General features: G+C 45.2%; 1 protein-coding gene across 9 annotated transcripts in view; it reads right to left on the bottom strand.

The window, feature by feature from the left end:
• PUM1 (pumilio RNA binding family member 1) overlaps positions 1 to 16,837 on the bottom strand; it is an 81,733-nt gene extending 64,896 nt beyond the window's left edge. For 7 of the 9 annotated variants that reach the window (XM_062014292.1, XM_062014294.1, XM_062014295.1 and 4 more), the window contains exons 1-2: positions 16,738 to 16,837; positions 12,217 to 12,590 (exon numbers count right to left, since the gene is read on the bottom strand). In XM_062014292.1, coding sequence (XP_061870276.1) covers positions 12,217 to 12,579 — 363 coding nt within the window. In that variant the 5' untranslated portion in view covers positions 12,580 to 12,590; positions 16,738 to 16,837. Of the gene's footprint in view, positions 1 to 12,216; positions 12,591 to 16,737 lie in introns of those variants that run through there. The other 2 variants (XM_062014299.1, XM_062014298.1) reach the window with 2 other exon arrangements.
• Positions 16,838 to 17,555: the final 718 nt, after the last annotated feature.

The following is a 17,555-nucleotide window of genomic DNA, read 5'->3' as shown; positions in this document are numbered from 1 at the left end:
AGAAACAGAAGCTGCTTAGTGTATGTTCCTTAACTTCTCCAAAACAAATATAACTCCCAAAGGTGTATGTTGTGCTATGGGAACCTCAAAACAAAGCTGCAAGAATTATTACGTTTCAAGCATAAACCAAAAGGACACCGAGAGACATTTGTATTTTGTTTTGGTCATGTCCCAACAATTCCTTGCTGCCAAGCTGAGCTGAGCTCCATTCACAGCTTCAGTTGCATCAACATCCCTGGTGAAAGCCCTGTGCTGAGCACATGGGCTGTTTCTGAACAGGAATGAACTTCTCAGCTTCTCTCATCCTTTATGGTATTTGGCATGTTACATGGCCATTCTTTCTCTTCTCAACACTGATAAAAATGCTAGAATCACATATTTTATTTGTTCAAATTAGATGCAACGTTTTCACAGATGTCTCGTTCAAGCACTTGTCTTGAGCAGAGAAACATGTTGTTATCTTGTTAAACCAGTTACAGCAGTGCACGTTTGAGAGTGACATCCACGTGTGAAGCCATGCTCCGGGCTGGCCTGAATTCTTGGTGGAGAAGGTAGTGCTGGTGTAACTATTAACAACGACATCATCTCCAACAGGGTCAAAGCCTTCAATACAAGTTCATGATCCTTCACCAAAAACCACAACAATTCAGGAATTCCTCTTTCTCCAAGAGCTACAGCCCAATGGGCACACAAAGCCCTCCTCAGTGCTGACCATTTGTCTCTTTCCAACATGGAGAAGCATGTTTGTCTTCAAGCATTGCCAAGATTGATTACTGCAGAGGTGATACACAGACCATGATCAGAGTGGTAAAGGGCAAAAAGTGTGACAAACGTGAAAGCAAAGTGCACTGCAGCTGTTTCACAGCTGGTTGGCTTAACTGCACTCCAAATGGAGCGTTACTATTTCCACTCCTCTCTTAAAGGGTCTGAAGGAAACTTTCCTTCAAACACATCTTTGATTGCAAAGTGCCATCCTGGCTTCTCTGTTCAGTGATATGCAGGAGAAATAGGCTGCGTCGATCTCCTTCCCAAACAGGCTTCAGACCAGTCACAATATCGGCTTCTCTGTCTGCTACCAGAAATCAGGTAATGGAAGAATTATTCATTATGGATATTTAAGTCACATGCCTAATCATTTCTCATTCATCAATCCTAACGATTATGGATAAAAACATTTTCTAAATTGGGTCTTCATACCTTTCAGGCACTGACTGCTTAAACTTTACCCTTTATCTCCACTGATCATCGTATCTGTTTGTAATACAGCCTAGTTTATTATTCAGTTCTCAAAGAACTGTACCCAAAAGGTCCTCTTCTAATTTCCTCACTTCTGTAAAACTAAATAGCAACATCTCTTCACCTCATTTCTAAGGTGATATGCACAAATATCACAAGGCTCCTTAATTTCCCTTTGAAGGAACAAATAGCTTCTGAAACAGCAGAACATAGAGACAGTCTCGACCTCCTCAACTTTAACATTCCAGAAGGCAGGCAATACTCTGAAATGGTAATTCAATGCTCCAGATGATCTACCACCTCACTGGGATCTATTCCTGTTAGCAATGACTATCCTATAATGAACTTTGACATGCAGAGCAGAGTCACAATGGTGTAAGCACTAGAAACAAGGAGGTCCACAGAGCAAGAGCTTCTTCATAGATGAGCAGTAATACCAATGAGATTTGATTATTATAAAATCTAGTTCACTATTGAACCAGAATTTGGAAAGAAATCCAGAAGATAATGCCAAGATAAACTGTCTGCACAAGGAAGTGATGCCCTGACATCTGGATACAACATGACAACCTGATTCCACCTGCCTCCTGCTCTCAGTCAGCAGCACCCCTCAGTGACACCCCCTGACATGGGCACACCACCTCTGCAAAGCAAAACACAAAGTGCACATCTTTGACAACTACCAAGCCCAGATCTCCTTGCACTCTTGTGGAGAGCACTCTCTCTATCTGATAAGGCAGAAAACCAATAAGCTTGCTTTTGAAGCTTCCTTAACAAAATTAAGGCTCTGTACACCAGCAACACTGCTCCTGAACGAGACTTACAAAGCAATTTCATCACACAAGAACATTCCTCCCCTTTGCATTAACAGCTGTGTACACACACAGGAATTATGTAAATCTGACTGAAATGAAAGAGAATGTCATTCACCAAGAGCAACTTCCACACACGCTAATGTATGGCACTAGAATATGCTCCAGCTTACAGCCGCTTAGCTGACTCCTATATCATTTCCTGCCTGCACGGTGGAAGTGCTGGTGTCGCAGAGCACTAACAATGAGCCACACCAAGAGCTTGGAGTAAACCCATCCCATTGCTTCAGTCATTTCACACTCTCAGAAGCCCTCTTAGCCAATTTTCACCTTTGCTCTGAAAAGCAGGCGATAAAGCAAGAGACAGCTGTGGTGCTCATAACACAGCAACTCTGGGTCAGACCTCCACATCTTTCAGTTTCCTGAATCAGAGCACTGGGCCTCATGCATGCTGAGGCTTCATAGGCCTTTCCAAGCTTGAATAGCCAGATACCCACCACCTATTTCAGAGAGGACAAGACAGAACACAGACTGCTTTCTGCTCTCATCTACTGCAGACTGCAACAACACAAAACAACTTCTAAGTCAATGGCCACTTTCAAATCTCCACCTTCCACGCAGCAGAAGAGCTTCTGGGCCACTCTGCATCGAACACATTAGTTGTGGGTTTTCCAAGCCCTCAAGGAGTATGCAGTTCACTGATGTCAGGTAGCCATCTTACACAGGGCAATCACATTTATGTTTAAAATAAGATTAGAGGGCCTTATCATTGCAAAACTCACTGATAGCAATTTAGAAACAAATGTTTTCCCGATCCTAAAGCTACACATAATTTGTCCTTGTCCATACCTGGAACACTTTTGAATTTATATAGTTATACCAGAAATAGAAAAAACAATCTTCCAGCAGATAAAGGTGTTCCTTGCTCTGCCAACTTGGTACTAGACCTCATGGTCACACCACCGATCCAGGCAAGACACTGTTCCCTGCCTCTCAGCCTTCCCGAAACATACCCTGTCACAGACCTGGCCACTGTTCTAAAGTTTTGGAAGTTGTTTCTCACAGAAGAGGAAAGAAGACTCAGGTGATCACCTCACCTAAGAGCCAAGGGTCCGAATTACCCATGAGAGAGGGCAAGAGTGGAGGGAACAACTCTCATCAACCAGGACCAAATCTCTCCAGTTAAGCCTCCAACAAGCCATCCCAAAAGGGGCTGATTTTCCCAGTGCTAAAAAGCTGTGAGGCAGCAATGAATGGGGAGGAAAACCTGCAAAAGCATCAATACGACCACAGAACGAAGCAATAAACCCAAGCACCTGACAGGACAGATGCACTGCTGAACTGAAAACTCCAGCTCAAATTAACCTAACAAACAACAAGGCCCACAGGGCTAAATGGCACTTGTCAAAAGGAATCTGGAGTCAGAGAAATTAACAGGAAGTGGGACCCCAAACTGTCCTTATAATTACTAAACAGGGGGTTGAAGGACCTAACAAATTAACATGAAAGCAACAGTATATTTACCTTTTAGATTTCCAGTACTGTATGTTTTATCCTAGAATAATCCAAGGGGTTTTTTATCCCCCCTAAACTGATAGCTACCAGCAAAGTCATGAACTGTAAATTTTAAGTAAATATTAATATCAACAATCAGTGTTAATACTGCACCTTATATTAAGCAAATATGGTTGCTAATATGACCTTTATATATAAACTCAAAGTGTAATATCATATCACATTTCACAGTCTGTAGGTATCCCAGGGAATTGGGTACTAGCCTTAGATATTAAGGAATCCTCATTTATGTAGAATTGATATTCACCTAGACAGACACACAGCAAAAACTATCACAGGCTAAATTTTGCTCTCAAGCACAAAGGTTTTTTCTTCCTCTTTATGCCAGTGATGTTCCCCACAAAGAGAATGGACAGGTGGAACTAAACAAAGGAGATAAAACAAGTCAAACATGGAGGAGAAAAAACAGCAAACAAACAAACCAGAAAGTCATCTGGAGAAATAGCAGCTGAGACTAGTTGATGATCTAAAAAAACTGTCTCTGCACTAAAAAAAGTGCACCATGAAGCCTGAGGGTTTATGATTTTATCTTTTGACATCAGAGAACATTAAACAGATCAAATATCCACATTTATCAGCAGTGACTGAAAAGGGTTTCAGCTATTTATTTCTATTAAGCCAATTATGGTAAATAGGGTAACAAAAGCAAACTAGAAGGCTGCTTCTGTAAGCTCCAGCTCTCCAGTTTTCTCTTTCCCCTCTCTCAAACGCTGCTCTCCATGAGGCCCCATTTCAAGCTCTTGCCCCAGCAGTTTGTTACACCAAGATCTATCTAATCCCCAGCTCTCCCTCCCTTAAATTAGAGCACGTTTTCTCCCACTATCCCTCTCACCCAATCCTACTTCTGACCAGAAGGCAAAACTCCCCAGGACAGTAACTGCTAAAACCAAGGCAGGCTGGGCATTGCAAAGACAGGATTGCAAGCAAGCAGATGAAACCCAAGGTATCCCACAGCCACTACCATTAGGAACTGTGGATGACGTATCCCAGACTTATCTGCCATCCTGGCAAACAAAAGCATGGGCAAGAGCTGGGTGCTGGCCTCACAATCCATGGGAAGGGCTCAGTCCTTGCTCCCTGCTCCTAGAGAGCCTGGAGGGAGCCCTCTGACAATCTGAGCTCTGCATAAGCTTGGTAGGACCATGCTCCTAGAAGACCACTTATTTTGCTTTATTACTCCTGCAGAGTAATGAGGGAAACTGTTACTGTTACATGTGTCAGGATAAATCAAAATGTTCCGATTTCTCAGCTCTTAAGAGTGTTTCTTTGTTTCTGTGAGAAGACAAGAGATGAGATATTTCAAGTTCTCCTGTCTGCACAGGTACATTATGGTTGCTTACCTATAGCACTTCAAAAGTAGGATATTTAATTTGTGCACTCTGCAAGCATGAAAAAGCAAGTGGTGTGTAAAGTTTCAATCCATTAGGTCTCCACATTTTAAGACTCTCTCAATTTGTAACAGAAAAAACAAAACCTCTTTATTTTGTAGTAAAACATGCCTTCAAAAAAGGTCAACATTACTGCTTGAACACCAGGATTGAGGCAGTAAGAACACGAAATACAAAAACATGCAGGCTGCTGCCTGAATAAAACATCCTTAGAGGAGAAGGGGGAAGGGGAAAGGCTGGTTGAACAGCCTAAATACTTTGCAGCACTTGATTTATATACTCATAAGTTGTTAAAGCTTTTTAAATTAACCAAAGGTTTACAAATGTCAGATGGAAACAAATGCCTCCTACTCAGCTGTGGGAGACTGCCTGTTTGTCTTGCTTGAACAGCTCGTGTAGCACGTTATTTAAAAACTATCTCCCCTGCACACACACACATATCTGGAGTATTTAGGAGAGAAGAAAAATGTACCAGCTGACAATAAGAAAAGCACACACGCTGTCAACAGGCTTGCCATGAATAACTAGATCCAGGGTTAAAATATGTTGTTCCATCAACTGATTACAGCACTATTTTTAGTCCTCTCCTACAACAATAGTCGGTAAAGAAAGAATGTGAAGTCACAAGTATTAGACAGGATTAGGTGGTTTAACTACTATTTTTGTAGGAAAGGATTCATGGTTAGAATTGCTACTACCATTAGCATTTGAAGCAAAAAGCTATTGAAATTGCAGATTGGCTAATGCTTACCTGGCATTTAGCCAAGATGATTAATGATTCAGGGTACAGAAATAAATGCAAGAAAGGCCTCCTTTCAGACTGGCTCGCCTTAGGTAGCTAATTATGTTTTTCCTCAGATTTTATTCACTGACAGAAGTGCTTCATTAATGTGGAATCTGGGTTACTCTGCCATGTTTTGGGCACATATTGTTGTGGTGTAAACTTCCAAAATATTAGATTACAGAAGAAATAACCTTCATTTTGCCTCACCAGAGCTGGCAATACCTTGGGAAAACTGTCTGCTGCTTCCCAGATGCGTGTCTGGATCCATATTTTGCAGAAACACTCAGGATTACACTAAGAGCTGCCTTGTCTCACCTCCAGGAACATCTTTCCTTTCACTCCAACCTCTGCTCTGACCTTCCAAGGTTTAAATTCAGAGGGCAAAAGGTGTAAAGAAGGGATGCAGCAATGTCTCATTCCAGTGCTGAGCTCGATATCAGAAACAGATGTGAGTGGCCCCATGTCACAGTTGGCAGCAGGGCAACGGGCTCATTTGAGAGTTTAGTAACAGCCAAGTTTCACTCCAGTACAGAATCAAGGCCCGAAGTGCTGCTTCAGTACAAGGTAAGCAACAAGGCCAGATGCTTCCAATAAAAATAACTGCCCTAGAACAAAAGTTACCCTTAACAAAGGAAGAGGAACAACAAGATATCACAGAGCAGATTGTTTGATAGGAGGGAGCAAAGCATCACATGATATCTGCACACAAAGGCAAGTTTGTTCACAGACCCACAAGACCATTACTGAAGACAGCTTTAAAATTGTCTTAGCATACACCTATAAGGAAGTTTTCAGACCCCAGCAACACTACATTCGGTGCTGGAGCAGCTCCTTGTTAAAGACATTTCCAGTCAACAGTCAAAATTAATTGTGCCAGTTCACAAGGAAGAGGCTACTGTGGATGGACTACAGGGCTTGTATCTTATGCAAAGTTTCACTCATTTCCAAAACTGCTGTGAGCATTACAAACTGTTCTGCAGAAGCACAGACAGGTCACACAAACGTGGCAAACCACTAAAGACCTGACAAGGTGAAAGTCACATAAGCGAGAAGGGAAGAGAAAATGAGCAGAAGTTGTGCTCTAATAACACTCTATTCAGAGCACACTTGGGCACAATGTATTAACTGAAATACTTGAAATCTTCTTGAAGCTTTGAAATTTGCAAATTCAATGGTGTGAAAACATCTTTGCTCTTTTTGAGCAAGCATCACAGCAAGGAATCAGACTACAAAGATGATATACCACAGAGAAATCCCCAAACCAGCACATCAGGTTTCTTGTGCAATCCCAGCTAGAGCCAGATAGCTTGCAATTGCGTGTCAGAGACAGTAAAATCCACGGCTCCAGAGGAAGCAGACTCTTCAACTGACCTTCTTAAGATTTCAGGGTGTTTTTACTCCCCTATACAAGATAATAATACAATAATAATAATACAATACTCAACCTTAGATATCCAATTTAGCCAATCTACTCACTCTCCCTCTGTCTCTGAAAGATTATTCAAAGGGCAATATAAAGCAGAAAATGAAATCAAATGTCCTGATGCTCCTCCCTCAAGATACCTCTCTACTATAGAGAAATCTCTGCAAAACAAATCAGCCAAACCAGATACTTCATTTCAGCACAGCATTACGTTCTAAATGATGTGCATATCAAGTCAGCACAGCCATTTCAGTGTCAGTGGAAGAAAAGCCTGAACCAGTTCACTGGGATACAAGGAAGTATCCATGAAAATTCAACAGATTTCACGCAACACACCTCAGAAAACATTCAGGAACCACATTCCATCATGTGGTGTATGCAACTTGCTCCATCCCTCCAACTCTAGCCCAGACAACAAGCCAGATTATTCAGACCACAGCTGCCTTCACACACCAGGTGCTTTCCATCAGTAGATCAGGAATTCTCTGTCCTGAAGAGTTGTCACTTCAACAGGATTCCACTTTGGAAGAGCAGACACTAGGGCTTCCCCTTCCTTAGCTTCTAGGACCTTTTCAGAGGACCATGCCACGACTTCAAGACAAAATCTGGTCATGGTGCCTGCCATTAGGTGCCAAACATTATCAAATGTCAAATCCAGACACTTTCACGGCATAAAGCAGCACAGCTGGGAGTAGCAGTGCTCTGGAAGGGCAATCCACGGGAGAATTACCTTTTGTCTCCACTTGAATGCAAGTTTCCAGTTAAGAAGTTGCACAGTCACATTGCCAAAAGGCAAAAGGGAGCCTAAAACCCAGTCCCTCTTGCTCTCACTATTCTTCATCAGCTAGATGTGAAGAATTCCCCACATTCACCAAGACGATCCCTGCAGAGTTCTATTGTCTCAAATTATTAATTAAACATGCTCTCAAAGAAAGTAAATCCCTAAAATCATTTGCTTCTACTAAGCAACTCCCATGTCACCCTAACTGCAATTCAGACAGTCCAAGTGTATCTATTTGCTCTAATTCAGAAGGGACCACCACCAGAGAAACTCTCTCTTCACTCCAGTTCAAGAACATACATGTATGCACAAGCCACGGGAGACCCCAGCCAAGAAAACCCAGCTAATTTTCCTAAAGTCTGCTCAGTGTTGATAACTTCTCCCAGTTGAATACCTCAACTGTCTTCTCATTCCCCTCAGGAGCAGCAGATGGCTGTTTGGATTTGTAATGAGATATGCAACCTTTCAAGACCAAGACAAATCCAACCCAGGCCATTACTCATCGGGAGTTCTCGTACATCCTCATCTATGTCAGGAGAGGTTTTGATGGCCATCCCTTTTTTTTCCAGAGTAAACAGCCCCAAAACAGCCTTCTGTAGCTATCAGAACTGTCTGTTCAAACAGCCTAAAGGGCATCACAGGGGAGATGGCCTTAACCTCTTCAGTTTTAATCTTAAAATCACTGCCTGAGGTTAATACTCAGTTTCATCTTGCTGGTTTTGGGGGATAAAAAGAAAAGACTATGTTTTGCAGTCAAGACCTGGATGATAGATCTGTCTTCCATGTAAAGTTCAGTGATTATTTGTAGTGGTAGACAGACAGAATACTGCTTAGGAGTTCACAGGCTCTCATCTAGGAAACAAGAAGATTCCACCATTGCAGCAGTGTCTGCAAGAACCAAGAGGAATTGATGACATATGATACTTTTGTGGATGGTGTATCTTTGATAACTGAATGTGCAAAATGACAGCAGCATCTTTAATTGCTTTATTTTATATAAAACTGAAATTATTCCCCCCACAACACCTTCTGGAGAAGGGAAACTTGCAAAGGAAAGAGAGTTTCTAGGTAAAATATAAAAAGAACCAGCGTTTTCCTGCTGTTCACAACAACAGGACACTATCATAGAATCACAGAATGAGGGGGGTTGGAAGGGACCTCTCCTGTTCTCCAGACTAAACAGGTCCTGCAGCCTTTCTTCAGAAGGAAGATGCTCCAATCTTAGCTACCTCTCGAAATCAGAGAAAGTCACCCCTACTAAAGCTATTCTCCCACCCCTCAGCTCTCAGAGCTGCTATTCACAATACTAACAAGTGACAAGGAGGAACAGCCAGCACAATAAAAAATGAAAAGGAAGGGTCCTGTAAACACCTTCTGACTCACAGCACTGGTAGCTATTTAACAACAGATGATGAAATGCTATCATTTGGTTAAAAAAAAAAGAAGTCCCTGGATTATTATCACCAAAGACAGATGTCTGTCTACAGATGGAACAAAGAAGAAACCAGGATTCAACAACTTAAAAAAATCCCTCTACCTTTAATTACGACCTCCCAAGCTCTAGGCAGGCATTAACCTACATTACCCTACAATTATTTTTTCTTTCTATTATCTTTTAACTACTGAGCTTTCTAACCAGTCTTCAAGGCACAGGCCCTCATCTTTCAAAGCCTAAAAATCAAAAGTACAGTAATATAAAGGTATCTACAGGAAACTGAGATTTAGCAGACAGCTGTAATAATTCCCCACCTCTCTGCATGTCCCAGCACTTCCTTCCACTTCTATTCTTGCAGGACAAATTCAATTCTATCCTGGCTAAGCCTGAACTGAATTAAATCATTTTGCGTGCATAAGTCTATTTCTTGCTCCAAGGAATTTATAATTTAAGAAGCAGATGCAGAGGTGGCCAAAAAGTCAAAAGGAATGGCAGTATGAGGATTACATACATCCTCCATTCTGCTTCCCATGAGTAAAACCCTGAGGCAAACAGAGAACCATGGAGAAAGAAGTGCTCAAGAAAGACTGAAGCAATAAACACATGGATCAAACTGCCCAACAATCACTGGAGCAGACAGCATCAAAAAAGGCACACGAGAAAAGGCCTAGTGCCCCATCTCAGGGTTGACTTTAAAACACAAAGATTAGTTTAAAGGTGCATATCGAATGCAAAACATCAGGACTGTGACAAACGCATTACAGACAACGTAAAAAGTACTAGGAAGTAGAACAGAGAAGATTGCACATTGATTATACTACAGGGGACATTTTTGAGGTTCAGATCACAAAAGACATGAGGGAAAGAGAGAGAAAACATCACACAGAACCTCAAAAGATTAATCCTGCAGGTGTATTTGTCCACATCACCTTCTCAGAAGGGTTCTGCCTTCAAAGAACACAAGCACTATGTTTTTCTAAGTTCATTTAAACTAGCATAAGCTACTACTTATTTCATTAGGTGGTACAATTATTAGTATGATTTTATTCAAGAAGTTACTTAAGAAAAAGCAAGCTGAGAAAAAGGAACATCTGACATCAGGTAAGGCCTCTAACAGGACTCTTTTGTGTGAGAGGAACTTTTAAGACTCCTGGTTATTAAAGAAGGCAGTAAAATAAGTTCAAACACCAGAGTAATCTTTAATGACTGCAGGATCTGGGTGTCACATCCCCCACCCCCTCAACCTCCAGTGAGTTTCGTTGTCTTTGGTTTTAGAGAATTTCAGAGAAAGGAAGATGAAAGTCTGAGTTGGAGGATGAGAGTCTTAGAATTTTATTACATTCATTTTAATTCATGAAGTCATCTTTCTTCAAAGGGTCCCAACAGCAGCAGTTCCTGCCTAAACCTCTCCACACCAGACTGCGTGAGAGCTTTGTATTTGAAACACTAAAAGTTGCAGCCTTTCAAGAAGAAATGTTTTGTTTCCTCACACAACTTAAAGCACATTCAAATCTCTTCCATCAATGTGTCTTGACACAAGTTTTACACTTGGCGACCGGAAATTCAGTTAAGGGAAAAGTTCCATCTCATTTCAAAGCAGTTATTGCCACAGAAGGGAATAGCTACAATACTCTCCTAGCTGCTTAGTTCATATTGCAGTATTTTATGCAATTTTTCTTCCAGAACAAATTAATAGAGCACTTCAGTTTACTTCTTTGTTGATGTACATGCTGACTTCAGTGAAGTTGCAAAATTCACTGCAATGTTTGCTTTTAAATGGTTTGGATGGCAACACATCCCCCCAGGAGGAACAGCAAAGGAACAAGGGTTTGTTGGCTTTTATTTGGAACAACAACAACAGAAAAGAGGCAGGAGATACTCATAAAGGTTGCAAAAGCTTTGTGCCTGCTGCTCTGGCAATATTTGCAGGAACCGTTGCTTTTTAAAGCATGCTTACACCTAAGTTCTGCTCCCTCAGCAGATGAAGCACATCTCCTCCTTTGAAGAGTGAGTTACAGGTCACAGAGAGAGAGCCAGAGTGAGTCATGCACACATTTAAGTCACAGCACAACCAACAATGCAACTACTGAAAGGACTTCTAGTAAATATCACTGCTGAGACACGTTTTGGCCCATGACCCTTTTAAAAAATGTGAAGTGGCTGTAAGAAGTTAGCTGTGTCTGTAGAAGTACTGATTCATCACATTCTTAAGGCTGCTCTCTTCTCAGTTCATTAAGCCCATTAATAGCCCCTTCCCCTCCCAGTCATAATCCCCTAAAAAAACCCAAACCCAAAACAAACAAGCCAAGAAACCCAAGAAAACACATTACCAGCAACTTCCAGCATGGTGTTTTTCAATATTGAGAATGGGAAAAGCCCAACCTACATGCATTGGCAGTTTTGTAATACCATTACATAAGAATTATTTAACTACAGCAACAGATTTGAAAAAGCAGCAGCAGTCACTGCTACGCTGGTTCACACATCCAAAACAACAACAACAACAACAGATCAATACAGAGAATGATAAATTCTGCAAGCATGCATTTGACTGTCACAGAGTGGATTGAGATTTCAACACCCTCAAGAGCAGAATTTCATCTTAGAGCTACCAAGGCACTGCAATCCTGAAAAGAGAAAACAAAAAGTACGACTGTTGCCATTCTAACCACACAATAACCAGCTTAAGCTTTACACAGCATCATTAAAAGCATCTATCACAAGCCCGATGCATTCACGGGTGGAGTTTGGAAACATTGAACTTTTTTGTGTTTGTTTTTACCTGATGTTCTGCATGAATGTTATCCCCAGTAGGCCAGCGATGTTTGCTGTTATTATAGCCGCCTCCACCACTTCCTCCTCCCCCAAGCTGCTCACCATGCTGCCTCTGGAAGAAGTAATCCACCATTGCGTCGTCCTGGGAGCGGCCTGCAACTCCTATGGATCCAGGAACGGGACTGGAGTGTGTCCCTGCTGCAAGCGCTTGGTTTGCAGCTGGCTGTTGCTGAGCCTGGGACCCTGTTCCAGATGTCAATACAACAGGCATGGTGGGATTAGCTGTATCTTGAGTGTGCTGTTTCAGGTGGGGGCTGAACGAGTCCTGCCAGAGTACTGCTTTTCTCTTCAAAACACACGCAACGCTCATTCCACCAACACCTATGGGGTGGAGGGGGAAGGGGGAGAGACGGCGAGAGGGGAGAGAAGGAAAAGCAACCATGAAATCCTCACAGCTTCAGCTTTACATATTAAATAACACACCCATCTGGCGACTGGTAGGGAAACATCACGATGCCAAATCTGACGCCTTTTAACACAATTATTTGCTCCATTAACCCAGCAACTAAAATATCATCTAAAAAAATGCACACTAACCCAAAACCCCACATTTGGTGCTGCAAAGCGTTAGCAGGATATGCAAGATTCACATAAGGTGCCTGTGACACTGAGGTAGACCTGCTTTGGCAGGGGGGTTGGACTGGATGATCCCTTCCAACCTCCACCATTCTGTGATTTATGTGAGAGACAAAACCCTGACTGAAGGGCTGTCACCGAAACAAACCTCCTAACAACACAAATCACACCTTCATTGGCTGCCATGCTCCTCTACACCAGATAACTCAGGAGATAGATCTTCAATCAATACACAAGTCTCACTGCCCCTCAATGTGTTCACTCAGTCATGCAAAATAACAGGGCAACAGATTGGGGTTGTGGGGGGTTTTTTCCCCTCAAAATAGTGAATTTCTGCTTATAGGGTGAATAAAGTCCCAAACACAACAGGCACTCTTCCTCCAAACTCAGATGCTGGCTTCAGTCATGAGGTGGTAAAACACATCAGCATGTTTTGTATGAGATTCCCCGGAGAAACAGCAGCTAACCTCTCAGTGTCTGGGATCTTGGCAGAACCTTCCAGAGCTGGGGCAGCTAGCAGTGCTGGTCCTGCTGTCGATCTGGATGAGTTGCAGAAACTGCCCAACATTGAAAATTCCCCAAATGCTTTGCATACAACCTAAAATCATCTGCATGCAGTAGGGCAACTGGCAGACTAGGCTGACAGCAAGTCACTAATTTACTATCCTCCCCCCCTCAATGCTTTGATAGCATGCTGGCTGCACAAAAGCCACAAGTTTGGGGATTTTTTTAAGACAATGTTATCACCTGATCCTGAGAGCAACGCAGCCACTCCACGTGTGAACAGAAAAATGTTTCCTCCCGTTACATAATGCCCTGCCAAGGCAGAGCACACCAATCACATCTGGTTTTAAAGGCATGGAATAGCCAGAAATATTCTTTCTTTTCAAAAAGATTGCTAGTTTATAACTTGAGTTACCTAAAGACAAGCCAACAAATATCACAGAAAGTTATAAGGCCGAAAGCAGGATGGTGGGGGAAGAGTGTTCAGTCCTTATGGACTCCCCACTGCAGCTGCACACCAGCCTGAGAATGCTTTTCCTCTTGTATCTCAGTGGTTGCAAACCTTGGCCCTGGTCCTGACAGCAGCTCTGACACTCTGAAAGGCGTCTCTGTGTCCTCTCTGCTCATCGTAGTAGTTGTGAACAACAGTCAGCTACTACAGGCAACTTCCAAGAACAATGTTCTAACAGCACAAAGTTGACAAACACACAAAAAACTACAAATCCTGCTTTCCTCAAGTTCATCCCACTAACTGAGAGCAGGGGTCACATTCAGAAGAAAGGAACTACGGAGAAATGCAGAGGGATTTTTCATTGCACCTACAACATGCACTTGTTGACACACACTCCCTCCACGGCCACACAAACACACAACTCAGAGGGGCTTTTTAGCCATGCAAAGATCTCCACAACTTCAATATCAGGACCATTCCACACAACCAACTCCTCTGTCTTTCAAAATGTTGGCTATCACCACCTTCCCCAAACACTGGGACAACACCAATATTACTAAACCTTCCCTGATTTTCAAGACTACTACGATTTCGTGGCATTTTCCTGTTAGTTTCCCTTTCATAAACATTACCAAAATCCTTCAGTAATATGAAATTTAGGAATAAAGCTTCTCTATGCAATAAGTAAAGAAAAAAACCCCAAACCAACAACAAACCCAAATCATCACTGGTAAGAAATTCAGGTCTCACCACGCTGGGGTGTATATGGATGGCAGACAATGAAATCTCAGCAGCCTCTAGGAAACAAAGTTACTACTTATTTCTGGGTAGTCTTTAAAAAATAGCCAGGAAGATACTATGAATCCACAAAAAGTTTCAAGTCTCTCACTATTGGCACAAGCCACAGGTACAACACCGTGACTTTGGGGGCTGCAAGGTGCTGCTGGTCACCAGCACAACCTCATTTCTGCTTTAATTTGCACACAGATCGTTAACAATCGGCGTTTCTTTAAGAACTGGGAGGGTTTGGAGACCCTAGAGAATCTCAGCCGAGGTACTGTGAGGATCTGCACAAGCACCTCCTGCTCCCAGCCGCTTCCTCTTTCGTCTAGTCCAGCCCAGGCAGCTCCAAACACGAGAGAAAAACTTGGCAAAGGCGACATTTTGAAAGGGAGCAAAGGGGAAAAAGAGCATTCTGGGTAGTTCAAGTTCAGTTCCAAGGCGTGTTTTTATAGAAATGCTGTGTTGAACGTAAGGGGACAGCTGAATCCTGTCATTCAAAGCACACAGAGCATCACAAATATGTGAAGTCACCTACACACCGCACATTCACGAGCTACCAGACTAACAGCGACGAGGAGCCTTCTCATTCCCAAACTCTTAGTGCAAATCTATAATAAACTTCTCCTAGGTAAAACCTTTTGTTGGGAAGAGCTGCACATTTCCAAAGAAGAGCTTTTACACTGCTACAAAGCACTCCAAGCAGGCAACTTTCCTTCTCCCTTCATAAAAAACCCTGTTTGGAAAAAATCAGCTCTGCGTTATCGTTACAGGCACATTATGGGACATTCCACCAGCAACAAATAAACTTCAGGAGCCACGTCCAAGCGAGTTTTAAGGCCAAAGCAGCGGCGACAACGCTGAATGAGGCGGCTTTAATCCTCAGAGAGCACAGCAAAGCACTCACAGCTTCACTGCTCTCAGGCAATAACCCTCTAAAAATAACAGACCACGATTAAATGAGAGTCCACATAAGAGGCACGTTCCCAAAAGTTGAAGGGAGTTTGGGTTGGGTGGCTTGGCTTTTAGGTTTGGGTTGGGGTGGTGGTTTTTATCTGGAAGTTAAAGACTGGAAATTCAAGCAGAGCCATTGTTTGAGAGCTGTGTGGCCTAGCAGAACTTTTCACATGAAACCTTGTGTTTTCCCTCAAAAACCAGGGGAGATCCAGCAGGCAGCGGGTAAATTGATCAGGCACCGACTTGCTCCAACCAGCGTTAAAGCAGTGGAAGATAAATGCTCCCCCTTACCCCACCTCCCTCGGTCTTAATAAAGGAAATTCCTTACTCATGATCTGTCTAATAAAATCTCTGCTCTGAACAAAGTTATTAAACATTGACTAGAAATGAATCTCTTTTTCTTAAAATCAAGAGTATTTCTCAGGTTGAGGACTCTGAAAATTACAAGTTTGGCATTAAAAAGGGGCCAAACGGTGTTGGGATGTGAAAACGAGATAAAAACAAGGAAAGAAAAACAACAAAAACACACAAACACAAAACCCCCAGGGTGAGCCGGCACATCAGAAAGTATTGTCTGCATTTCCCTTCCCTCCCACTCGTGGGGCACCGTCCCCCTCCTCTGCCAGGGACACTGAGGCCTCACAGCCCCGCCGAAGACCCCCTCCCCCCCCTTGCAAAGACTGGGGGGTGGGGAAGAAACCCAACCACCACCCCCCTACTCCAGCACCGCGCCGGGCCAGGCTCCCCCGGGCAACAAAGCAGGGCCTCGGGTCTCCCCGTCGGGCTGCGCTGGGCCTCCCGGGAGAAGGGGCAGCTCCGGAGGGAATCCTGCGGCAGGCCGGGCCCGGGGGGACGCGGGCGGGGGGCGCCGCCGCCGCCCGGCCGGGATGGGCTCGCGGCCCCCCCCCCAACAATAACACCCCCCCTCCTCGCCGGGGCGCGGCGGCCAGCGGCCTGGGAGCCGCTCCCGGGAGGCGGGGGCCCGCCGCGGCCCCTCTCCCCGCTAACAATAGGGGCTAGGCCCCGGCCCCCGAGCGCCGACAAGGAGCCGGGCGAGAGCCGAGCGAGAGAGCCCCGCCGCCGCTCGCCTTCGGGGCGGCCTGGCGCCGCTCCGCCCGCCTCCCCCACCAATATGGCCCCACCGGCGGCTCCGCTGAGGTGTGCGGCGCGCCGGGGGCCCGGTCCGGTACCGATACTCACGGGCGGAGCGGTAGGATGAAGACGGATCTCGGCCCCCCCCAGGCCGCTCGCCGCCTGCCTCTCCCCCTGCCTTTCACTCCGACAACATGGCGGCCCGGCGGGGACGGGCGCCGCGCTGCACGCCGGGAAGGCGAGGCCGCTCCAAGCGGCGCCGGGCCGCTGCTGCCCCGGACGGGCCGGGCCGGGCCTGGCGCTGCCCGCGGCCCCTCCCGGCGGCGCGGCGAGGGCGAACCGGCCGTGCCCGCGCCCTCCCGCGCGTCCCTCCGCCGCTCAGGGCCGGCGTGGGGCAAGGCGAGGCCCGGGCGCCTTTCAGCGCGGCCCCTTCCCCCGCTGCAGCTGGGGGGCACACGATGGGCCCAGCCCCGCGCCGCCGCCGTCAAGCGCTGCCTCAGCCGCCCGCCCCCCACCGCTGCCACGGGCACGGCTCCCCCCGGGCCGCCGCCAGCCCCCCTGCCCCAAACAGCAGCCGCCCAGCCGGGCCCCGCTCGCACAAAGGCGATGGAGAGCCACGCCGAAGTGCAGGCGAGCGCGGGCAGGGACAGCGGCTTTCCCTCACCCGGCGCCTTCACGAGCCCAGCGCCGGCAGCCAAGCACCATTTCGGGGTGTTTTCACAACTCCTCTTCCCCCACAAAGCCGGGGCTGTGGGGAAACTACAGGCCCCAGCGTGCGCTGCTGCGGCGCCGGCCGGGCCCGCGGTCTGGGCATTACAACAAAGCGCTGGGCGCTGGGAGCGGTAGTTTCTGCCTCAACACCTCCATGTTAAAGGGGCAGCTCGCCGGGGAGCGGCCGCCGAGGGGCTTGTGCATCCTTCCACATC

This window comes from Colius striatus, chromosome 24 (assembly GCF_028858725.1).
Source record: "Colius striatus isolate bColStr4 chromosome 24, bColStr4.1.hap1, whole genome shotgun sequence".
NCBI lineage: Eukaryota > Metazoa > Chordata > Aves > Coliiformes > Coliidae > Colius > Colius striatus.
The sequence above is the reverse complement of the archived record's forward strand: the minus strand, read 5'-3'. Positions and strand labels throughout refer to the sequence as shown.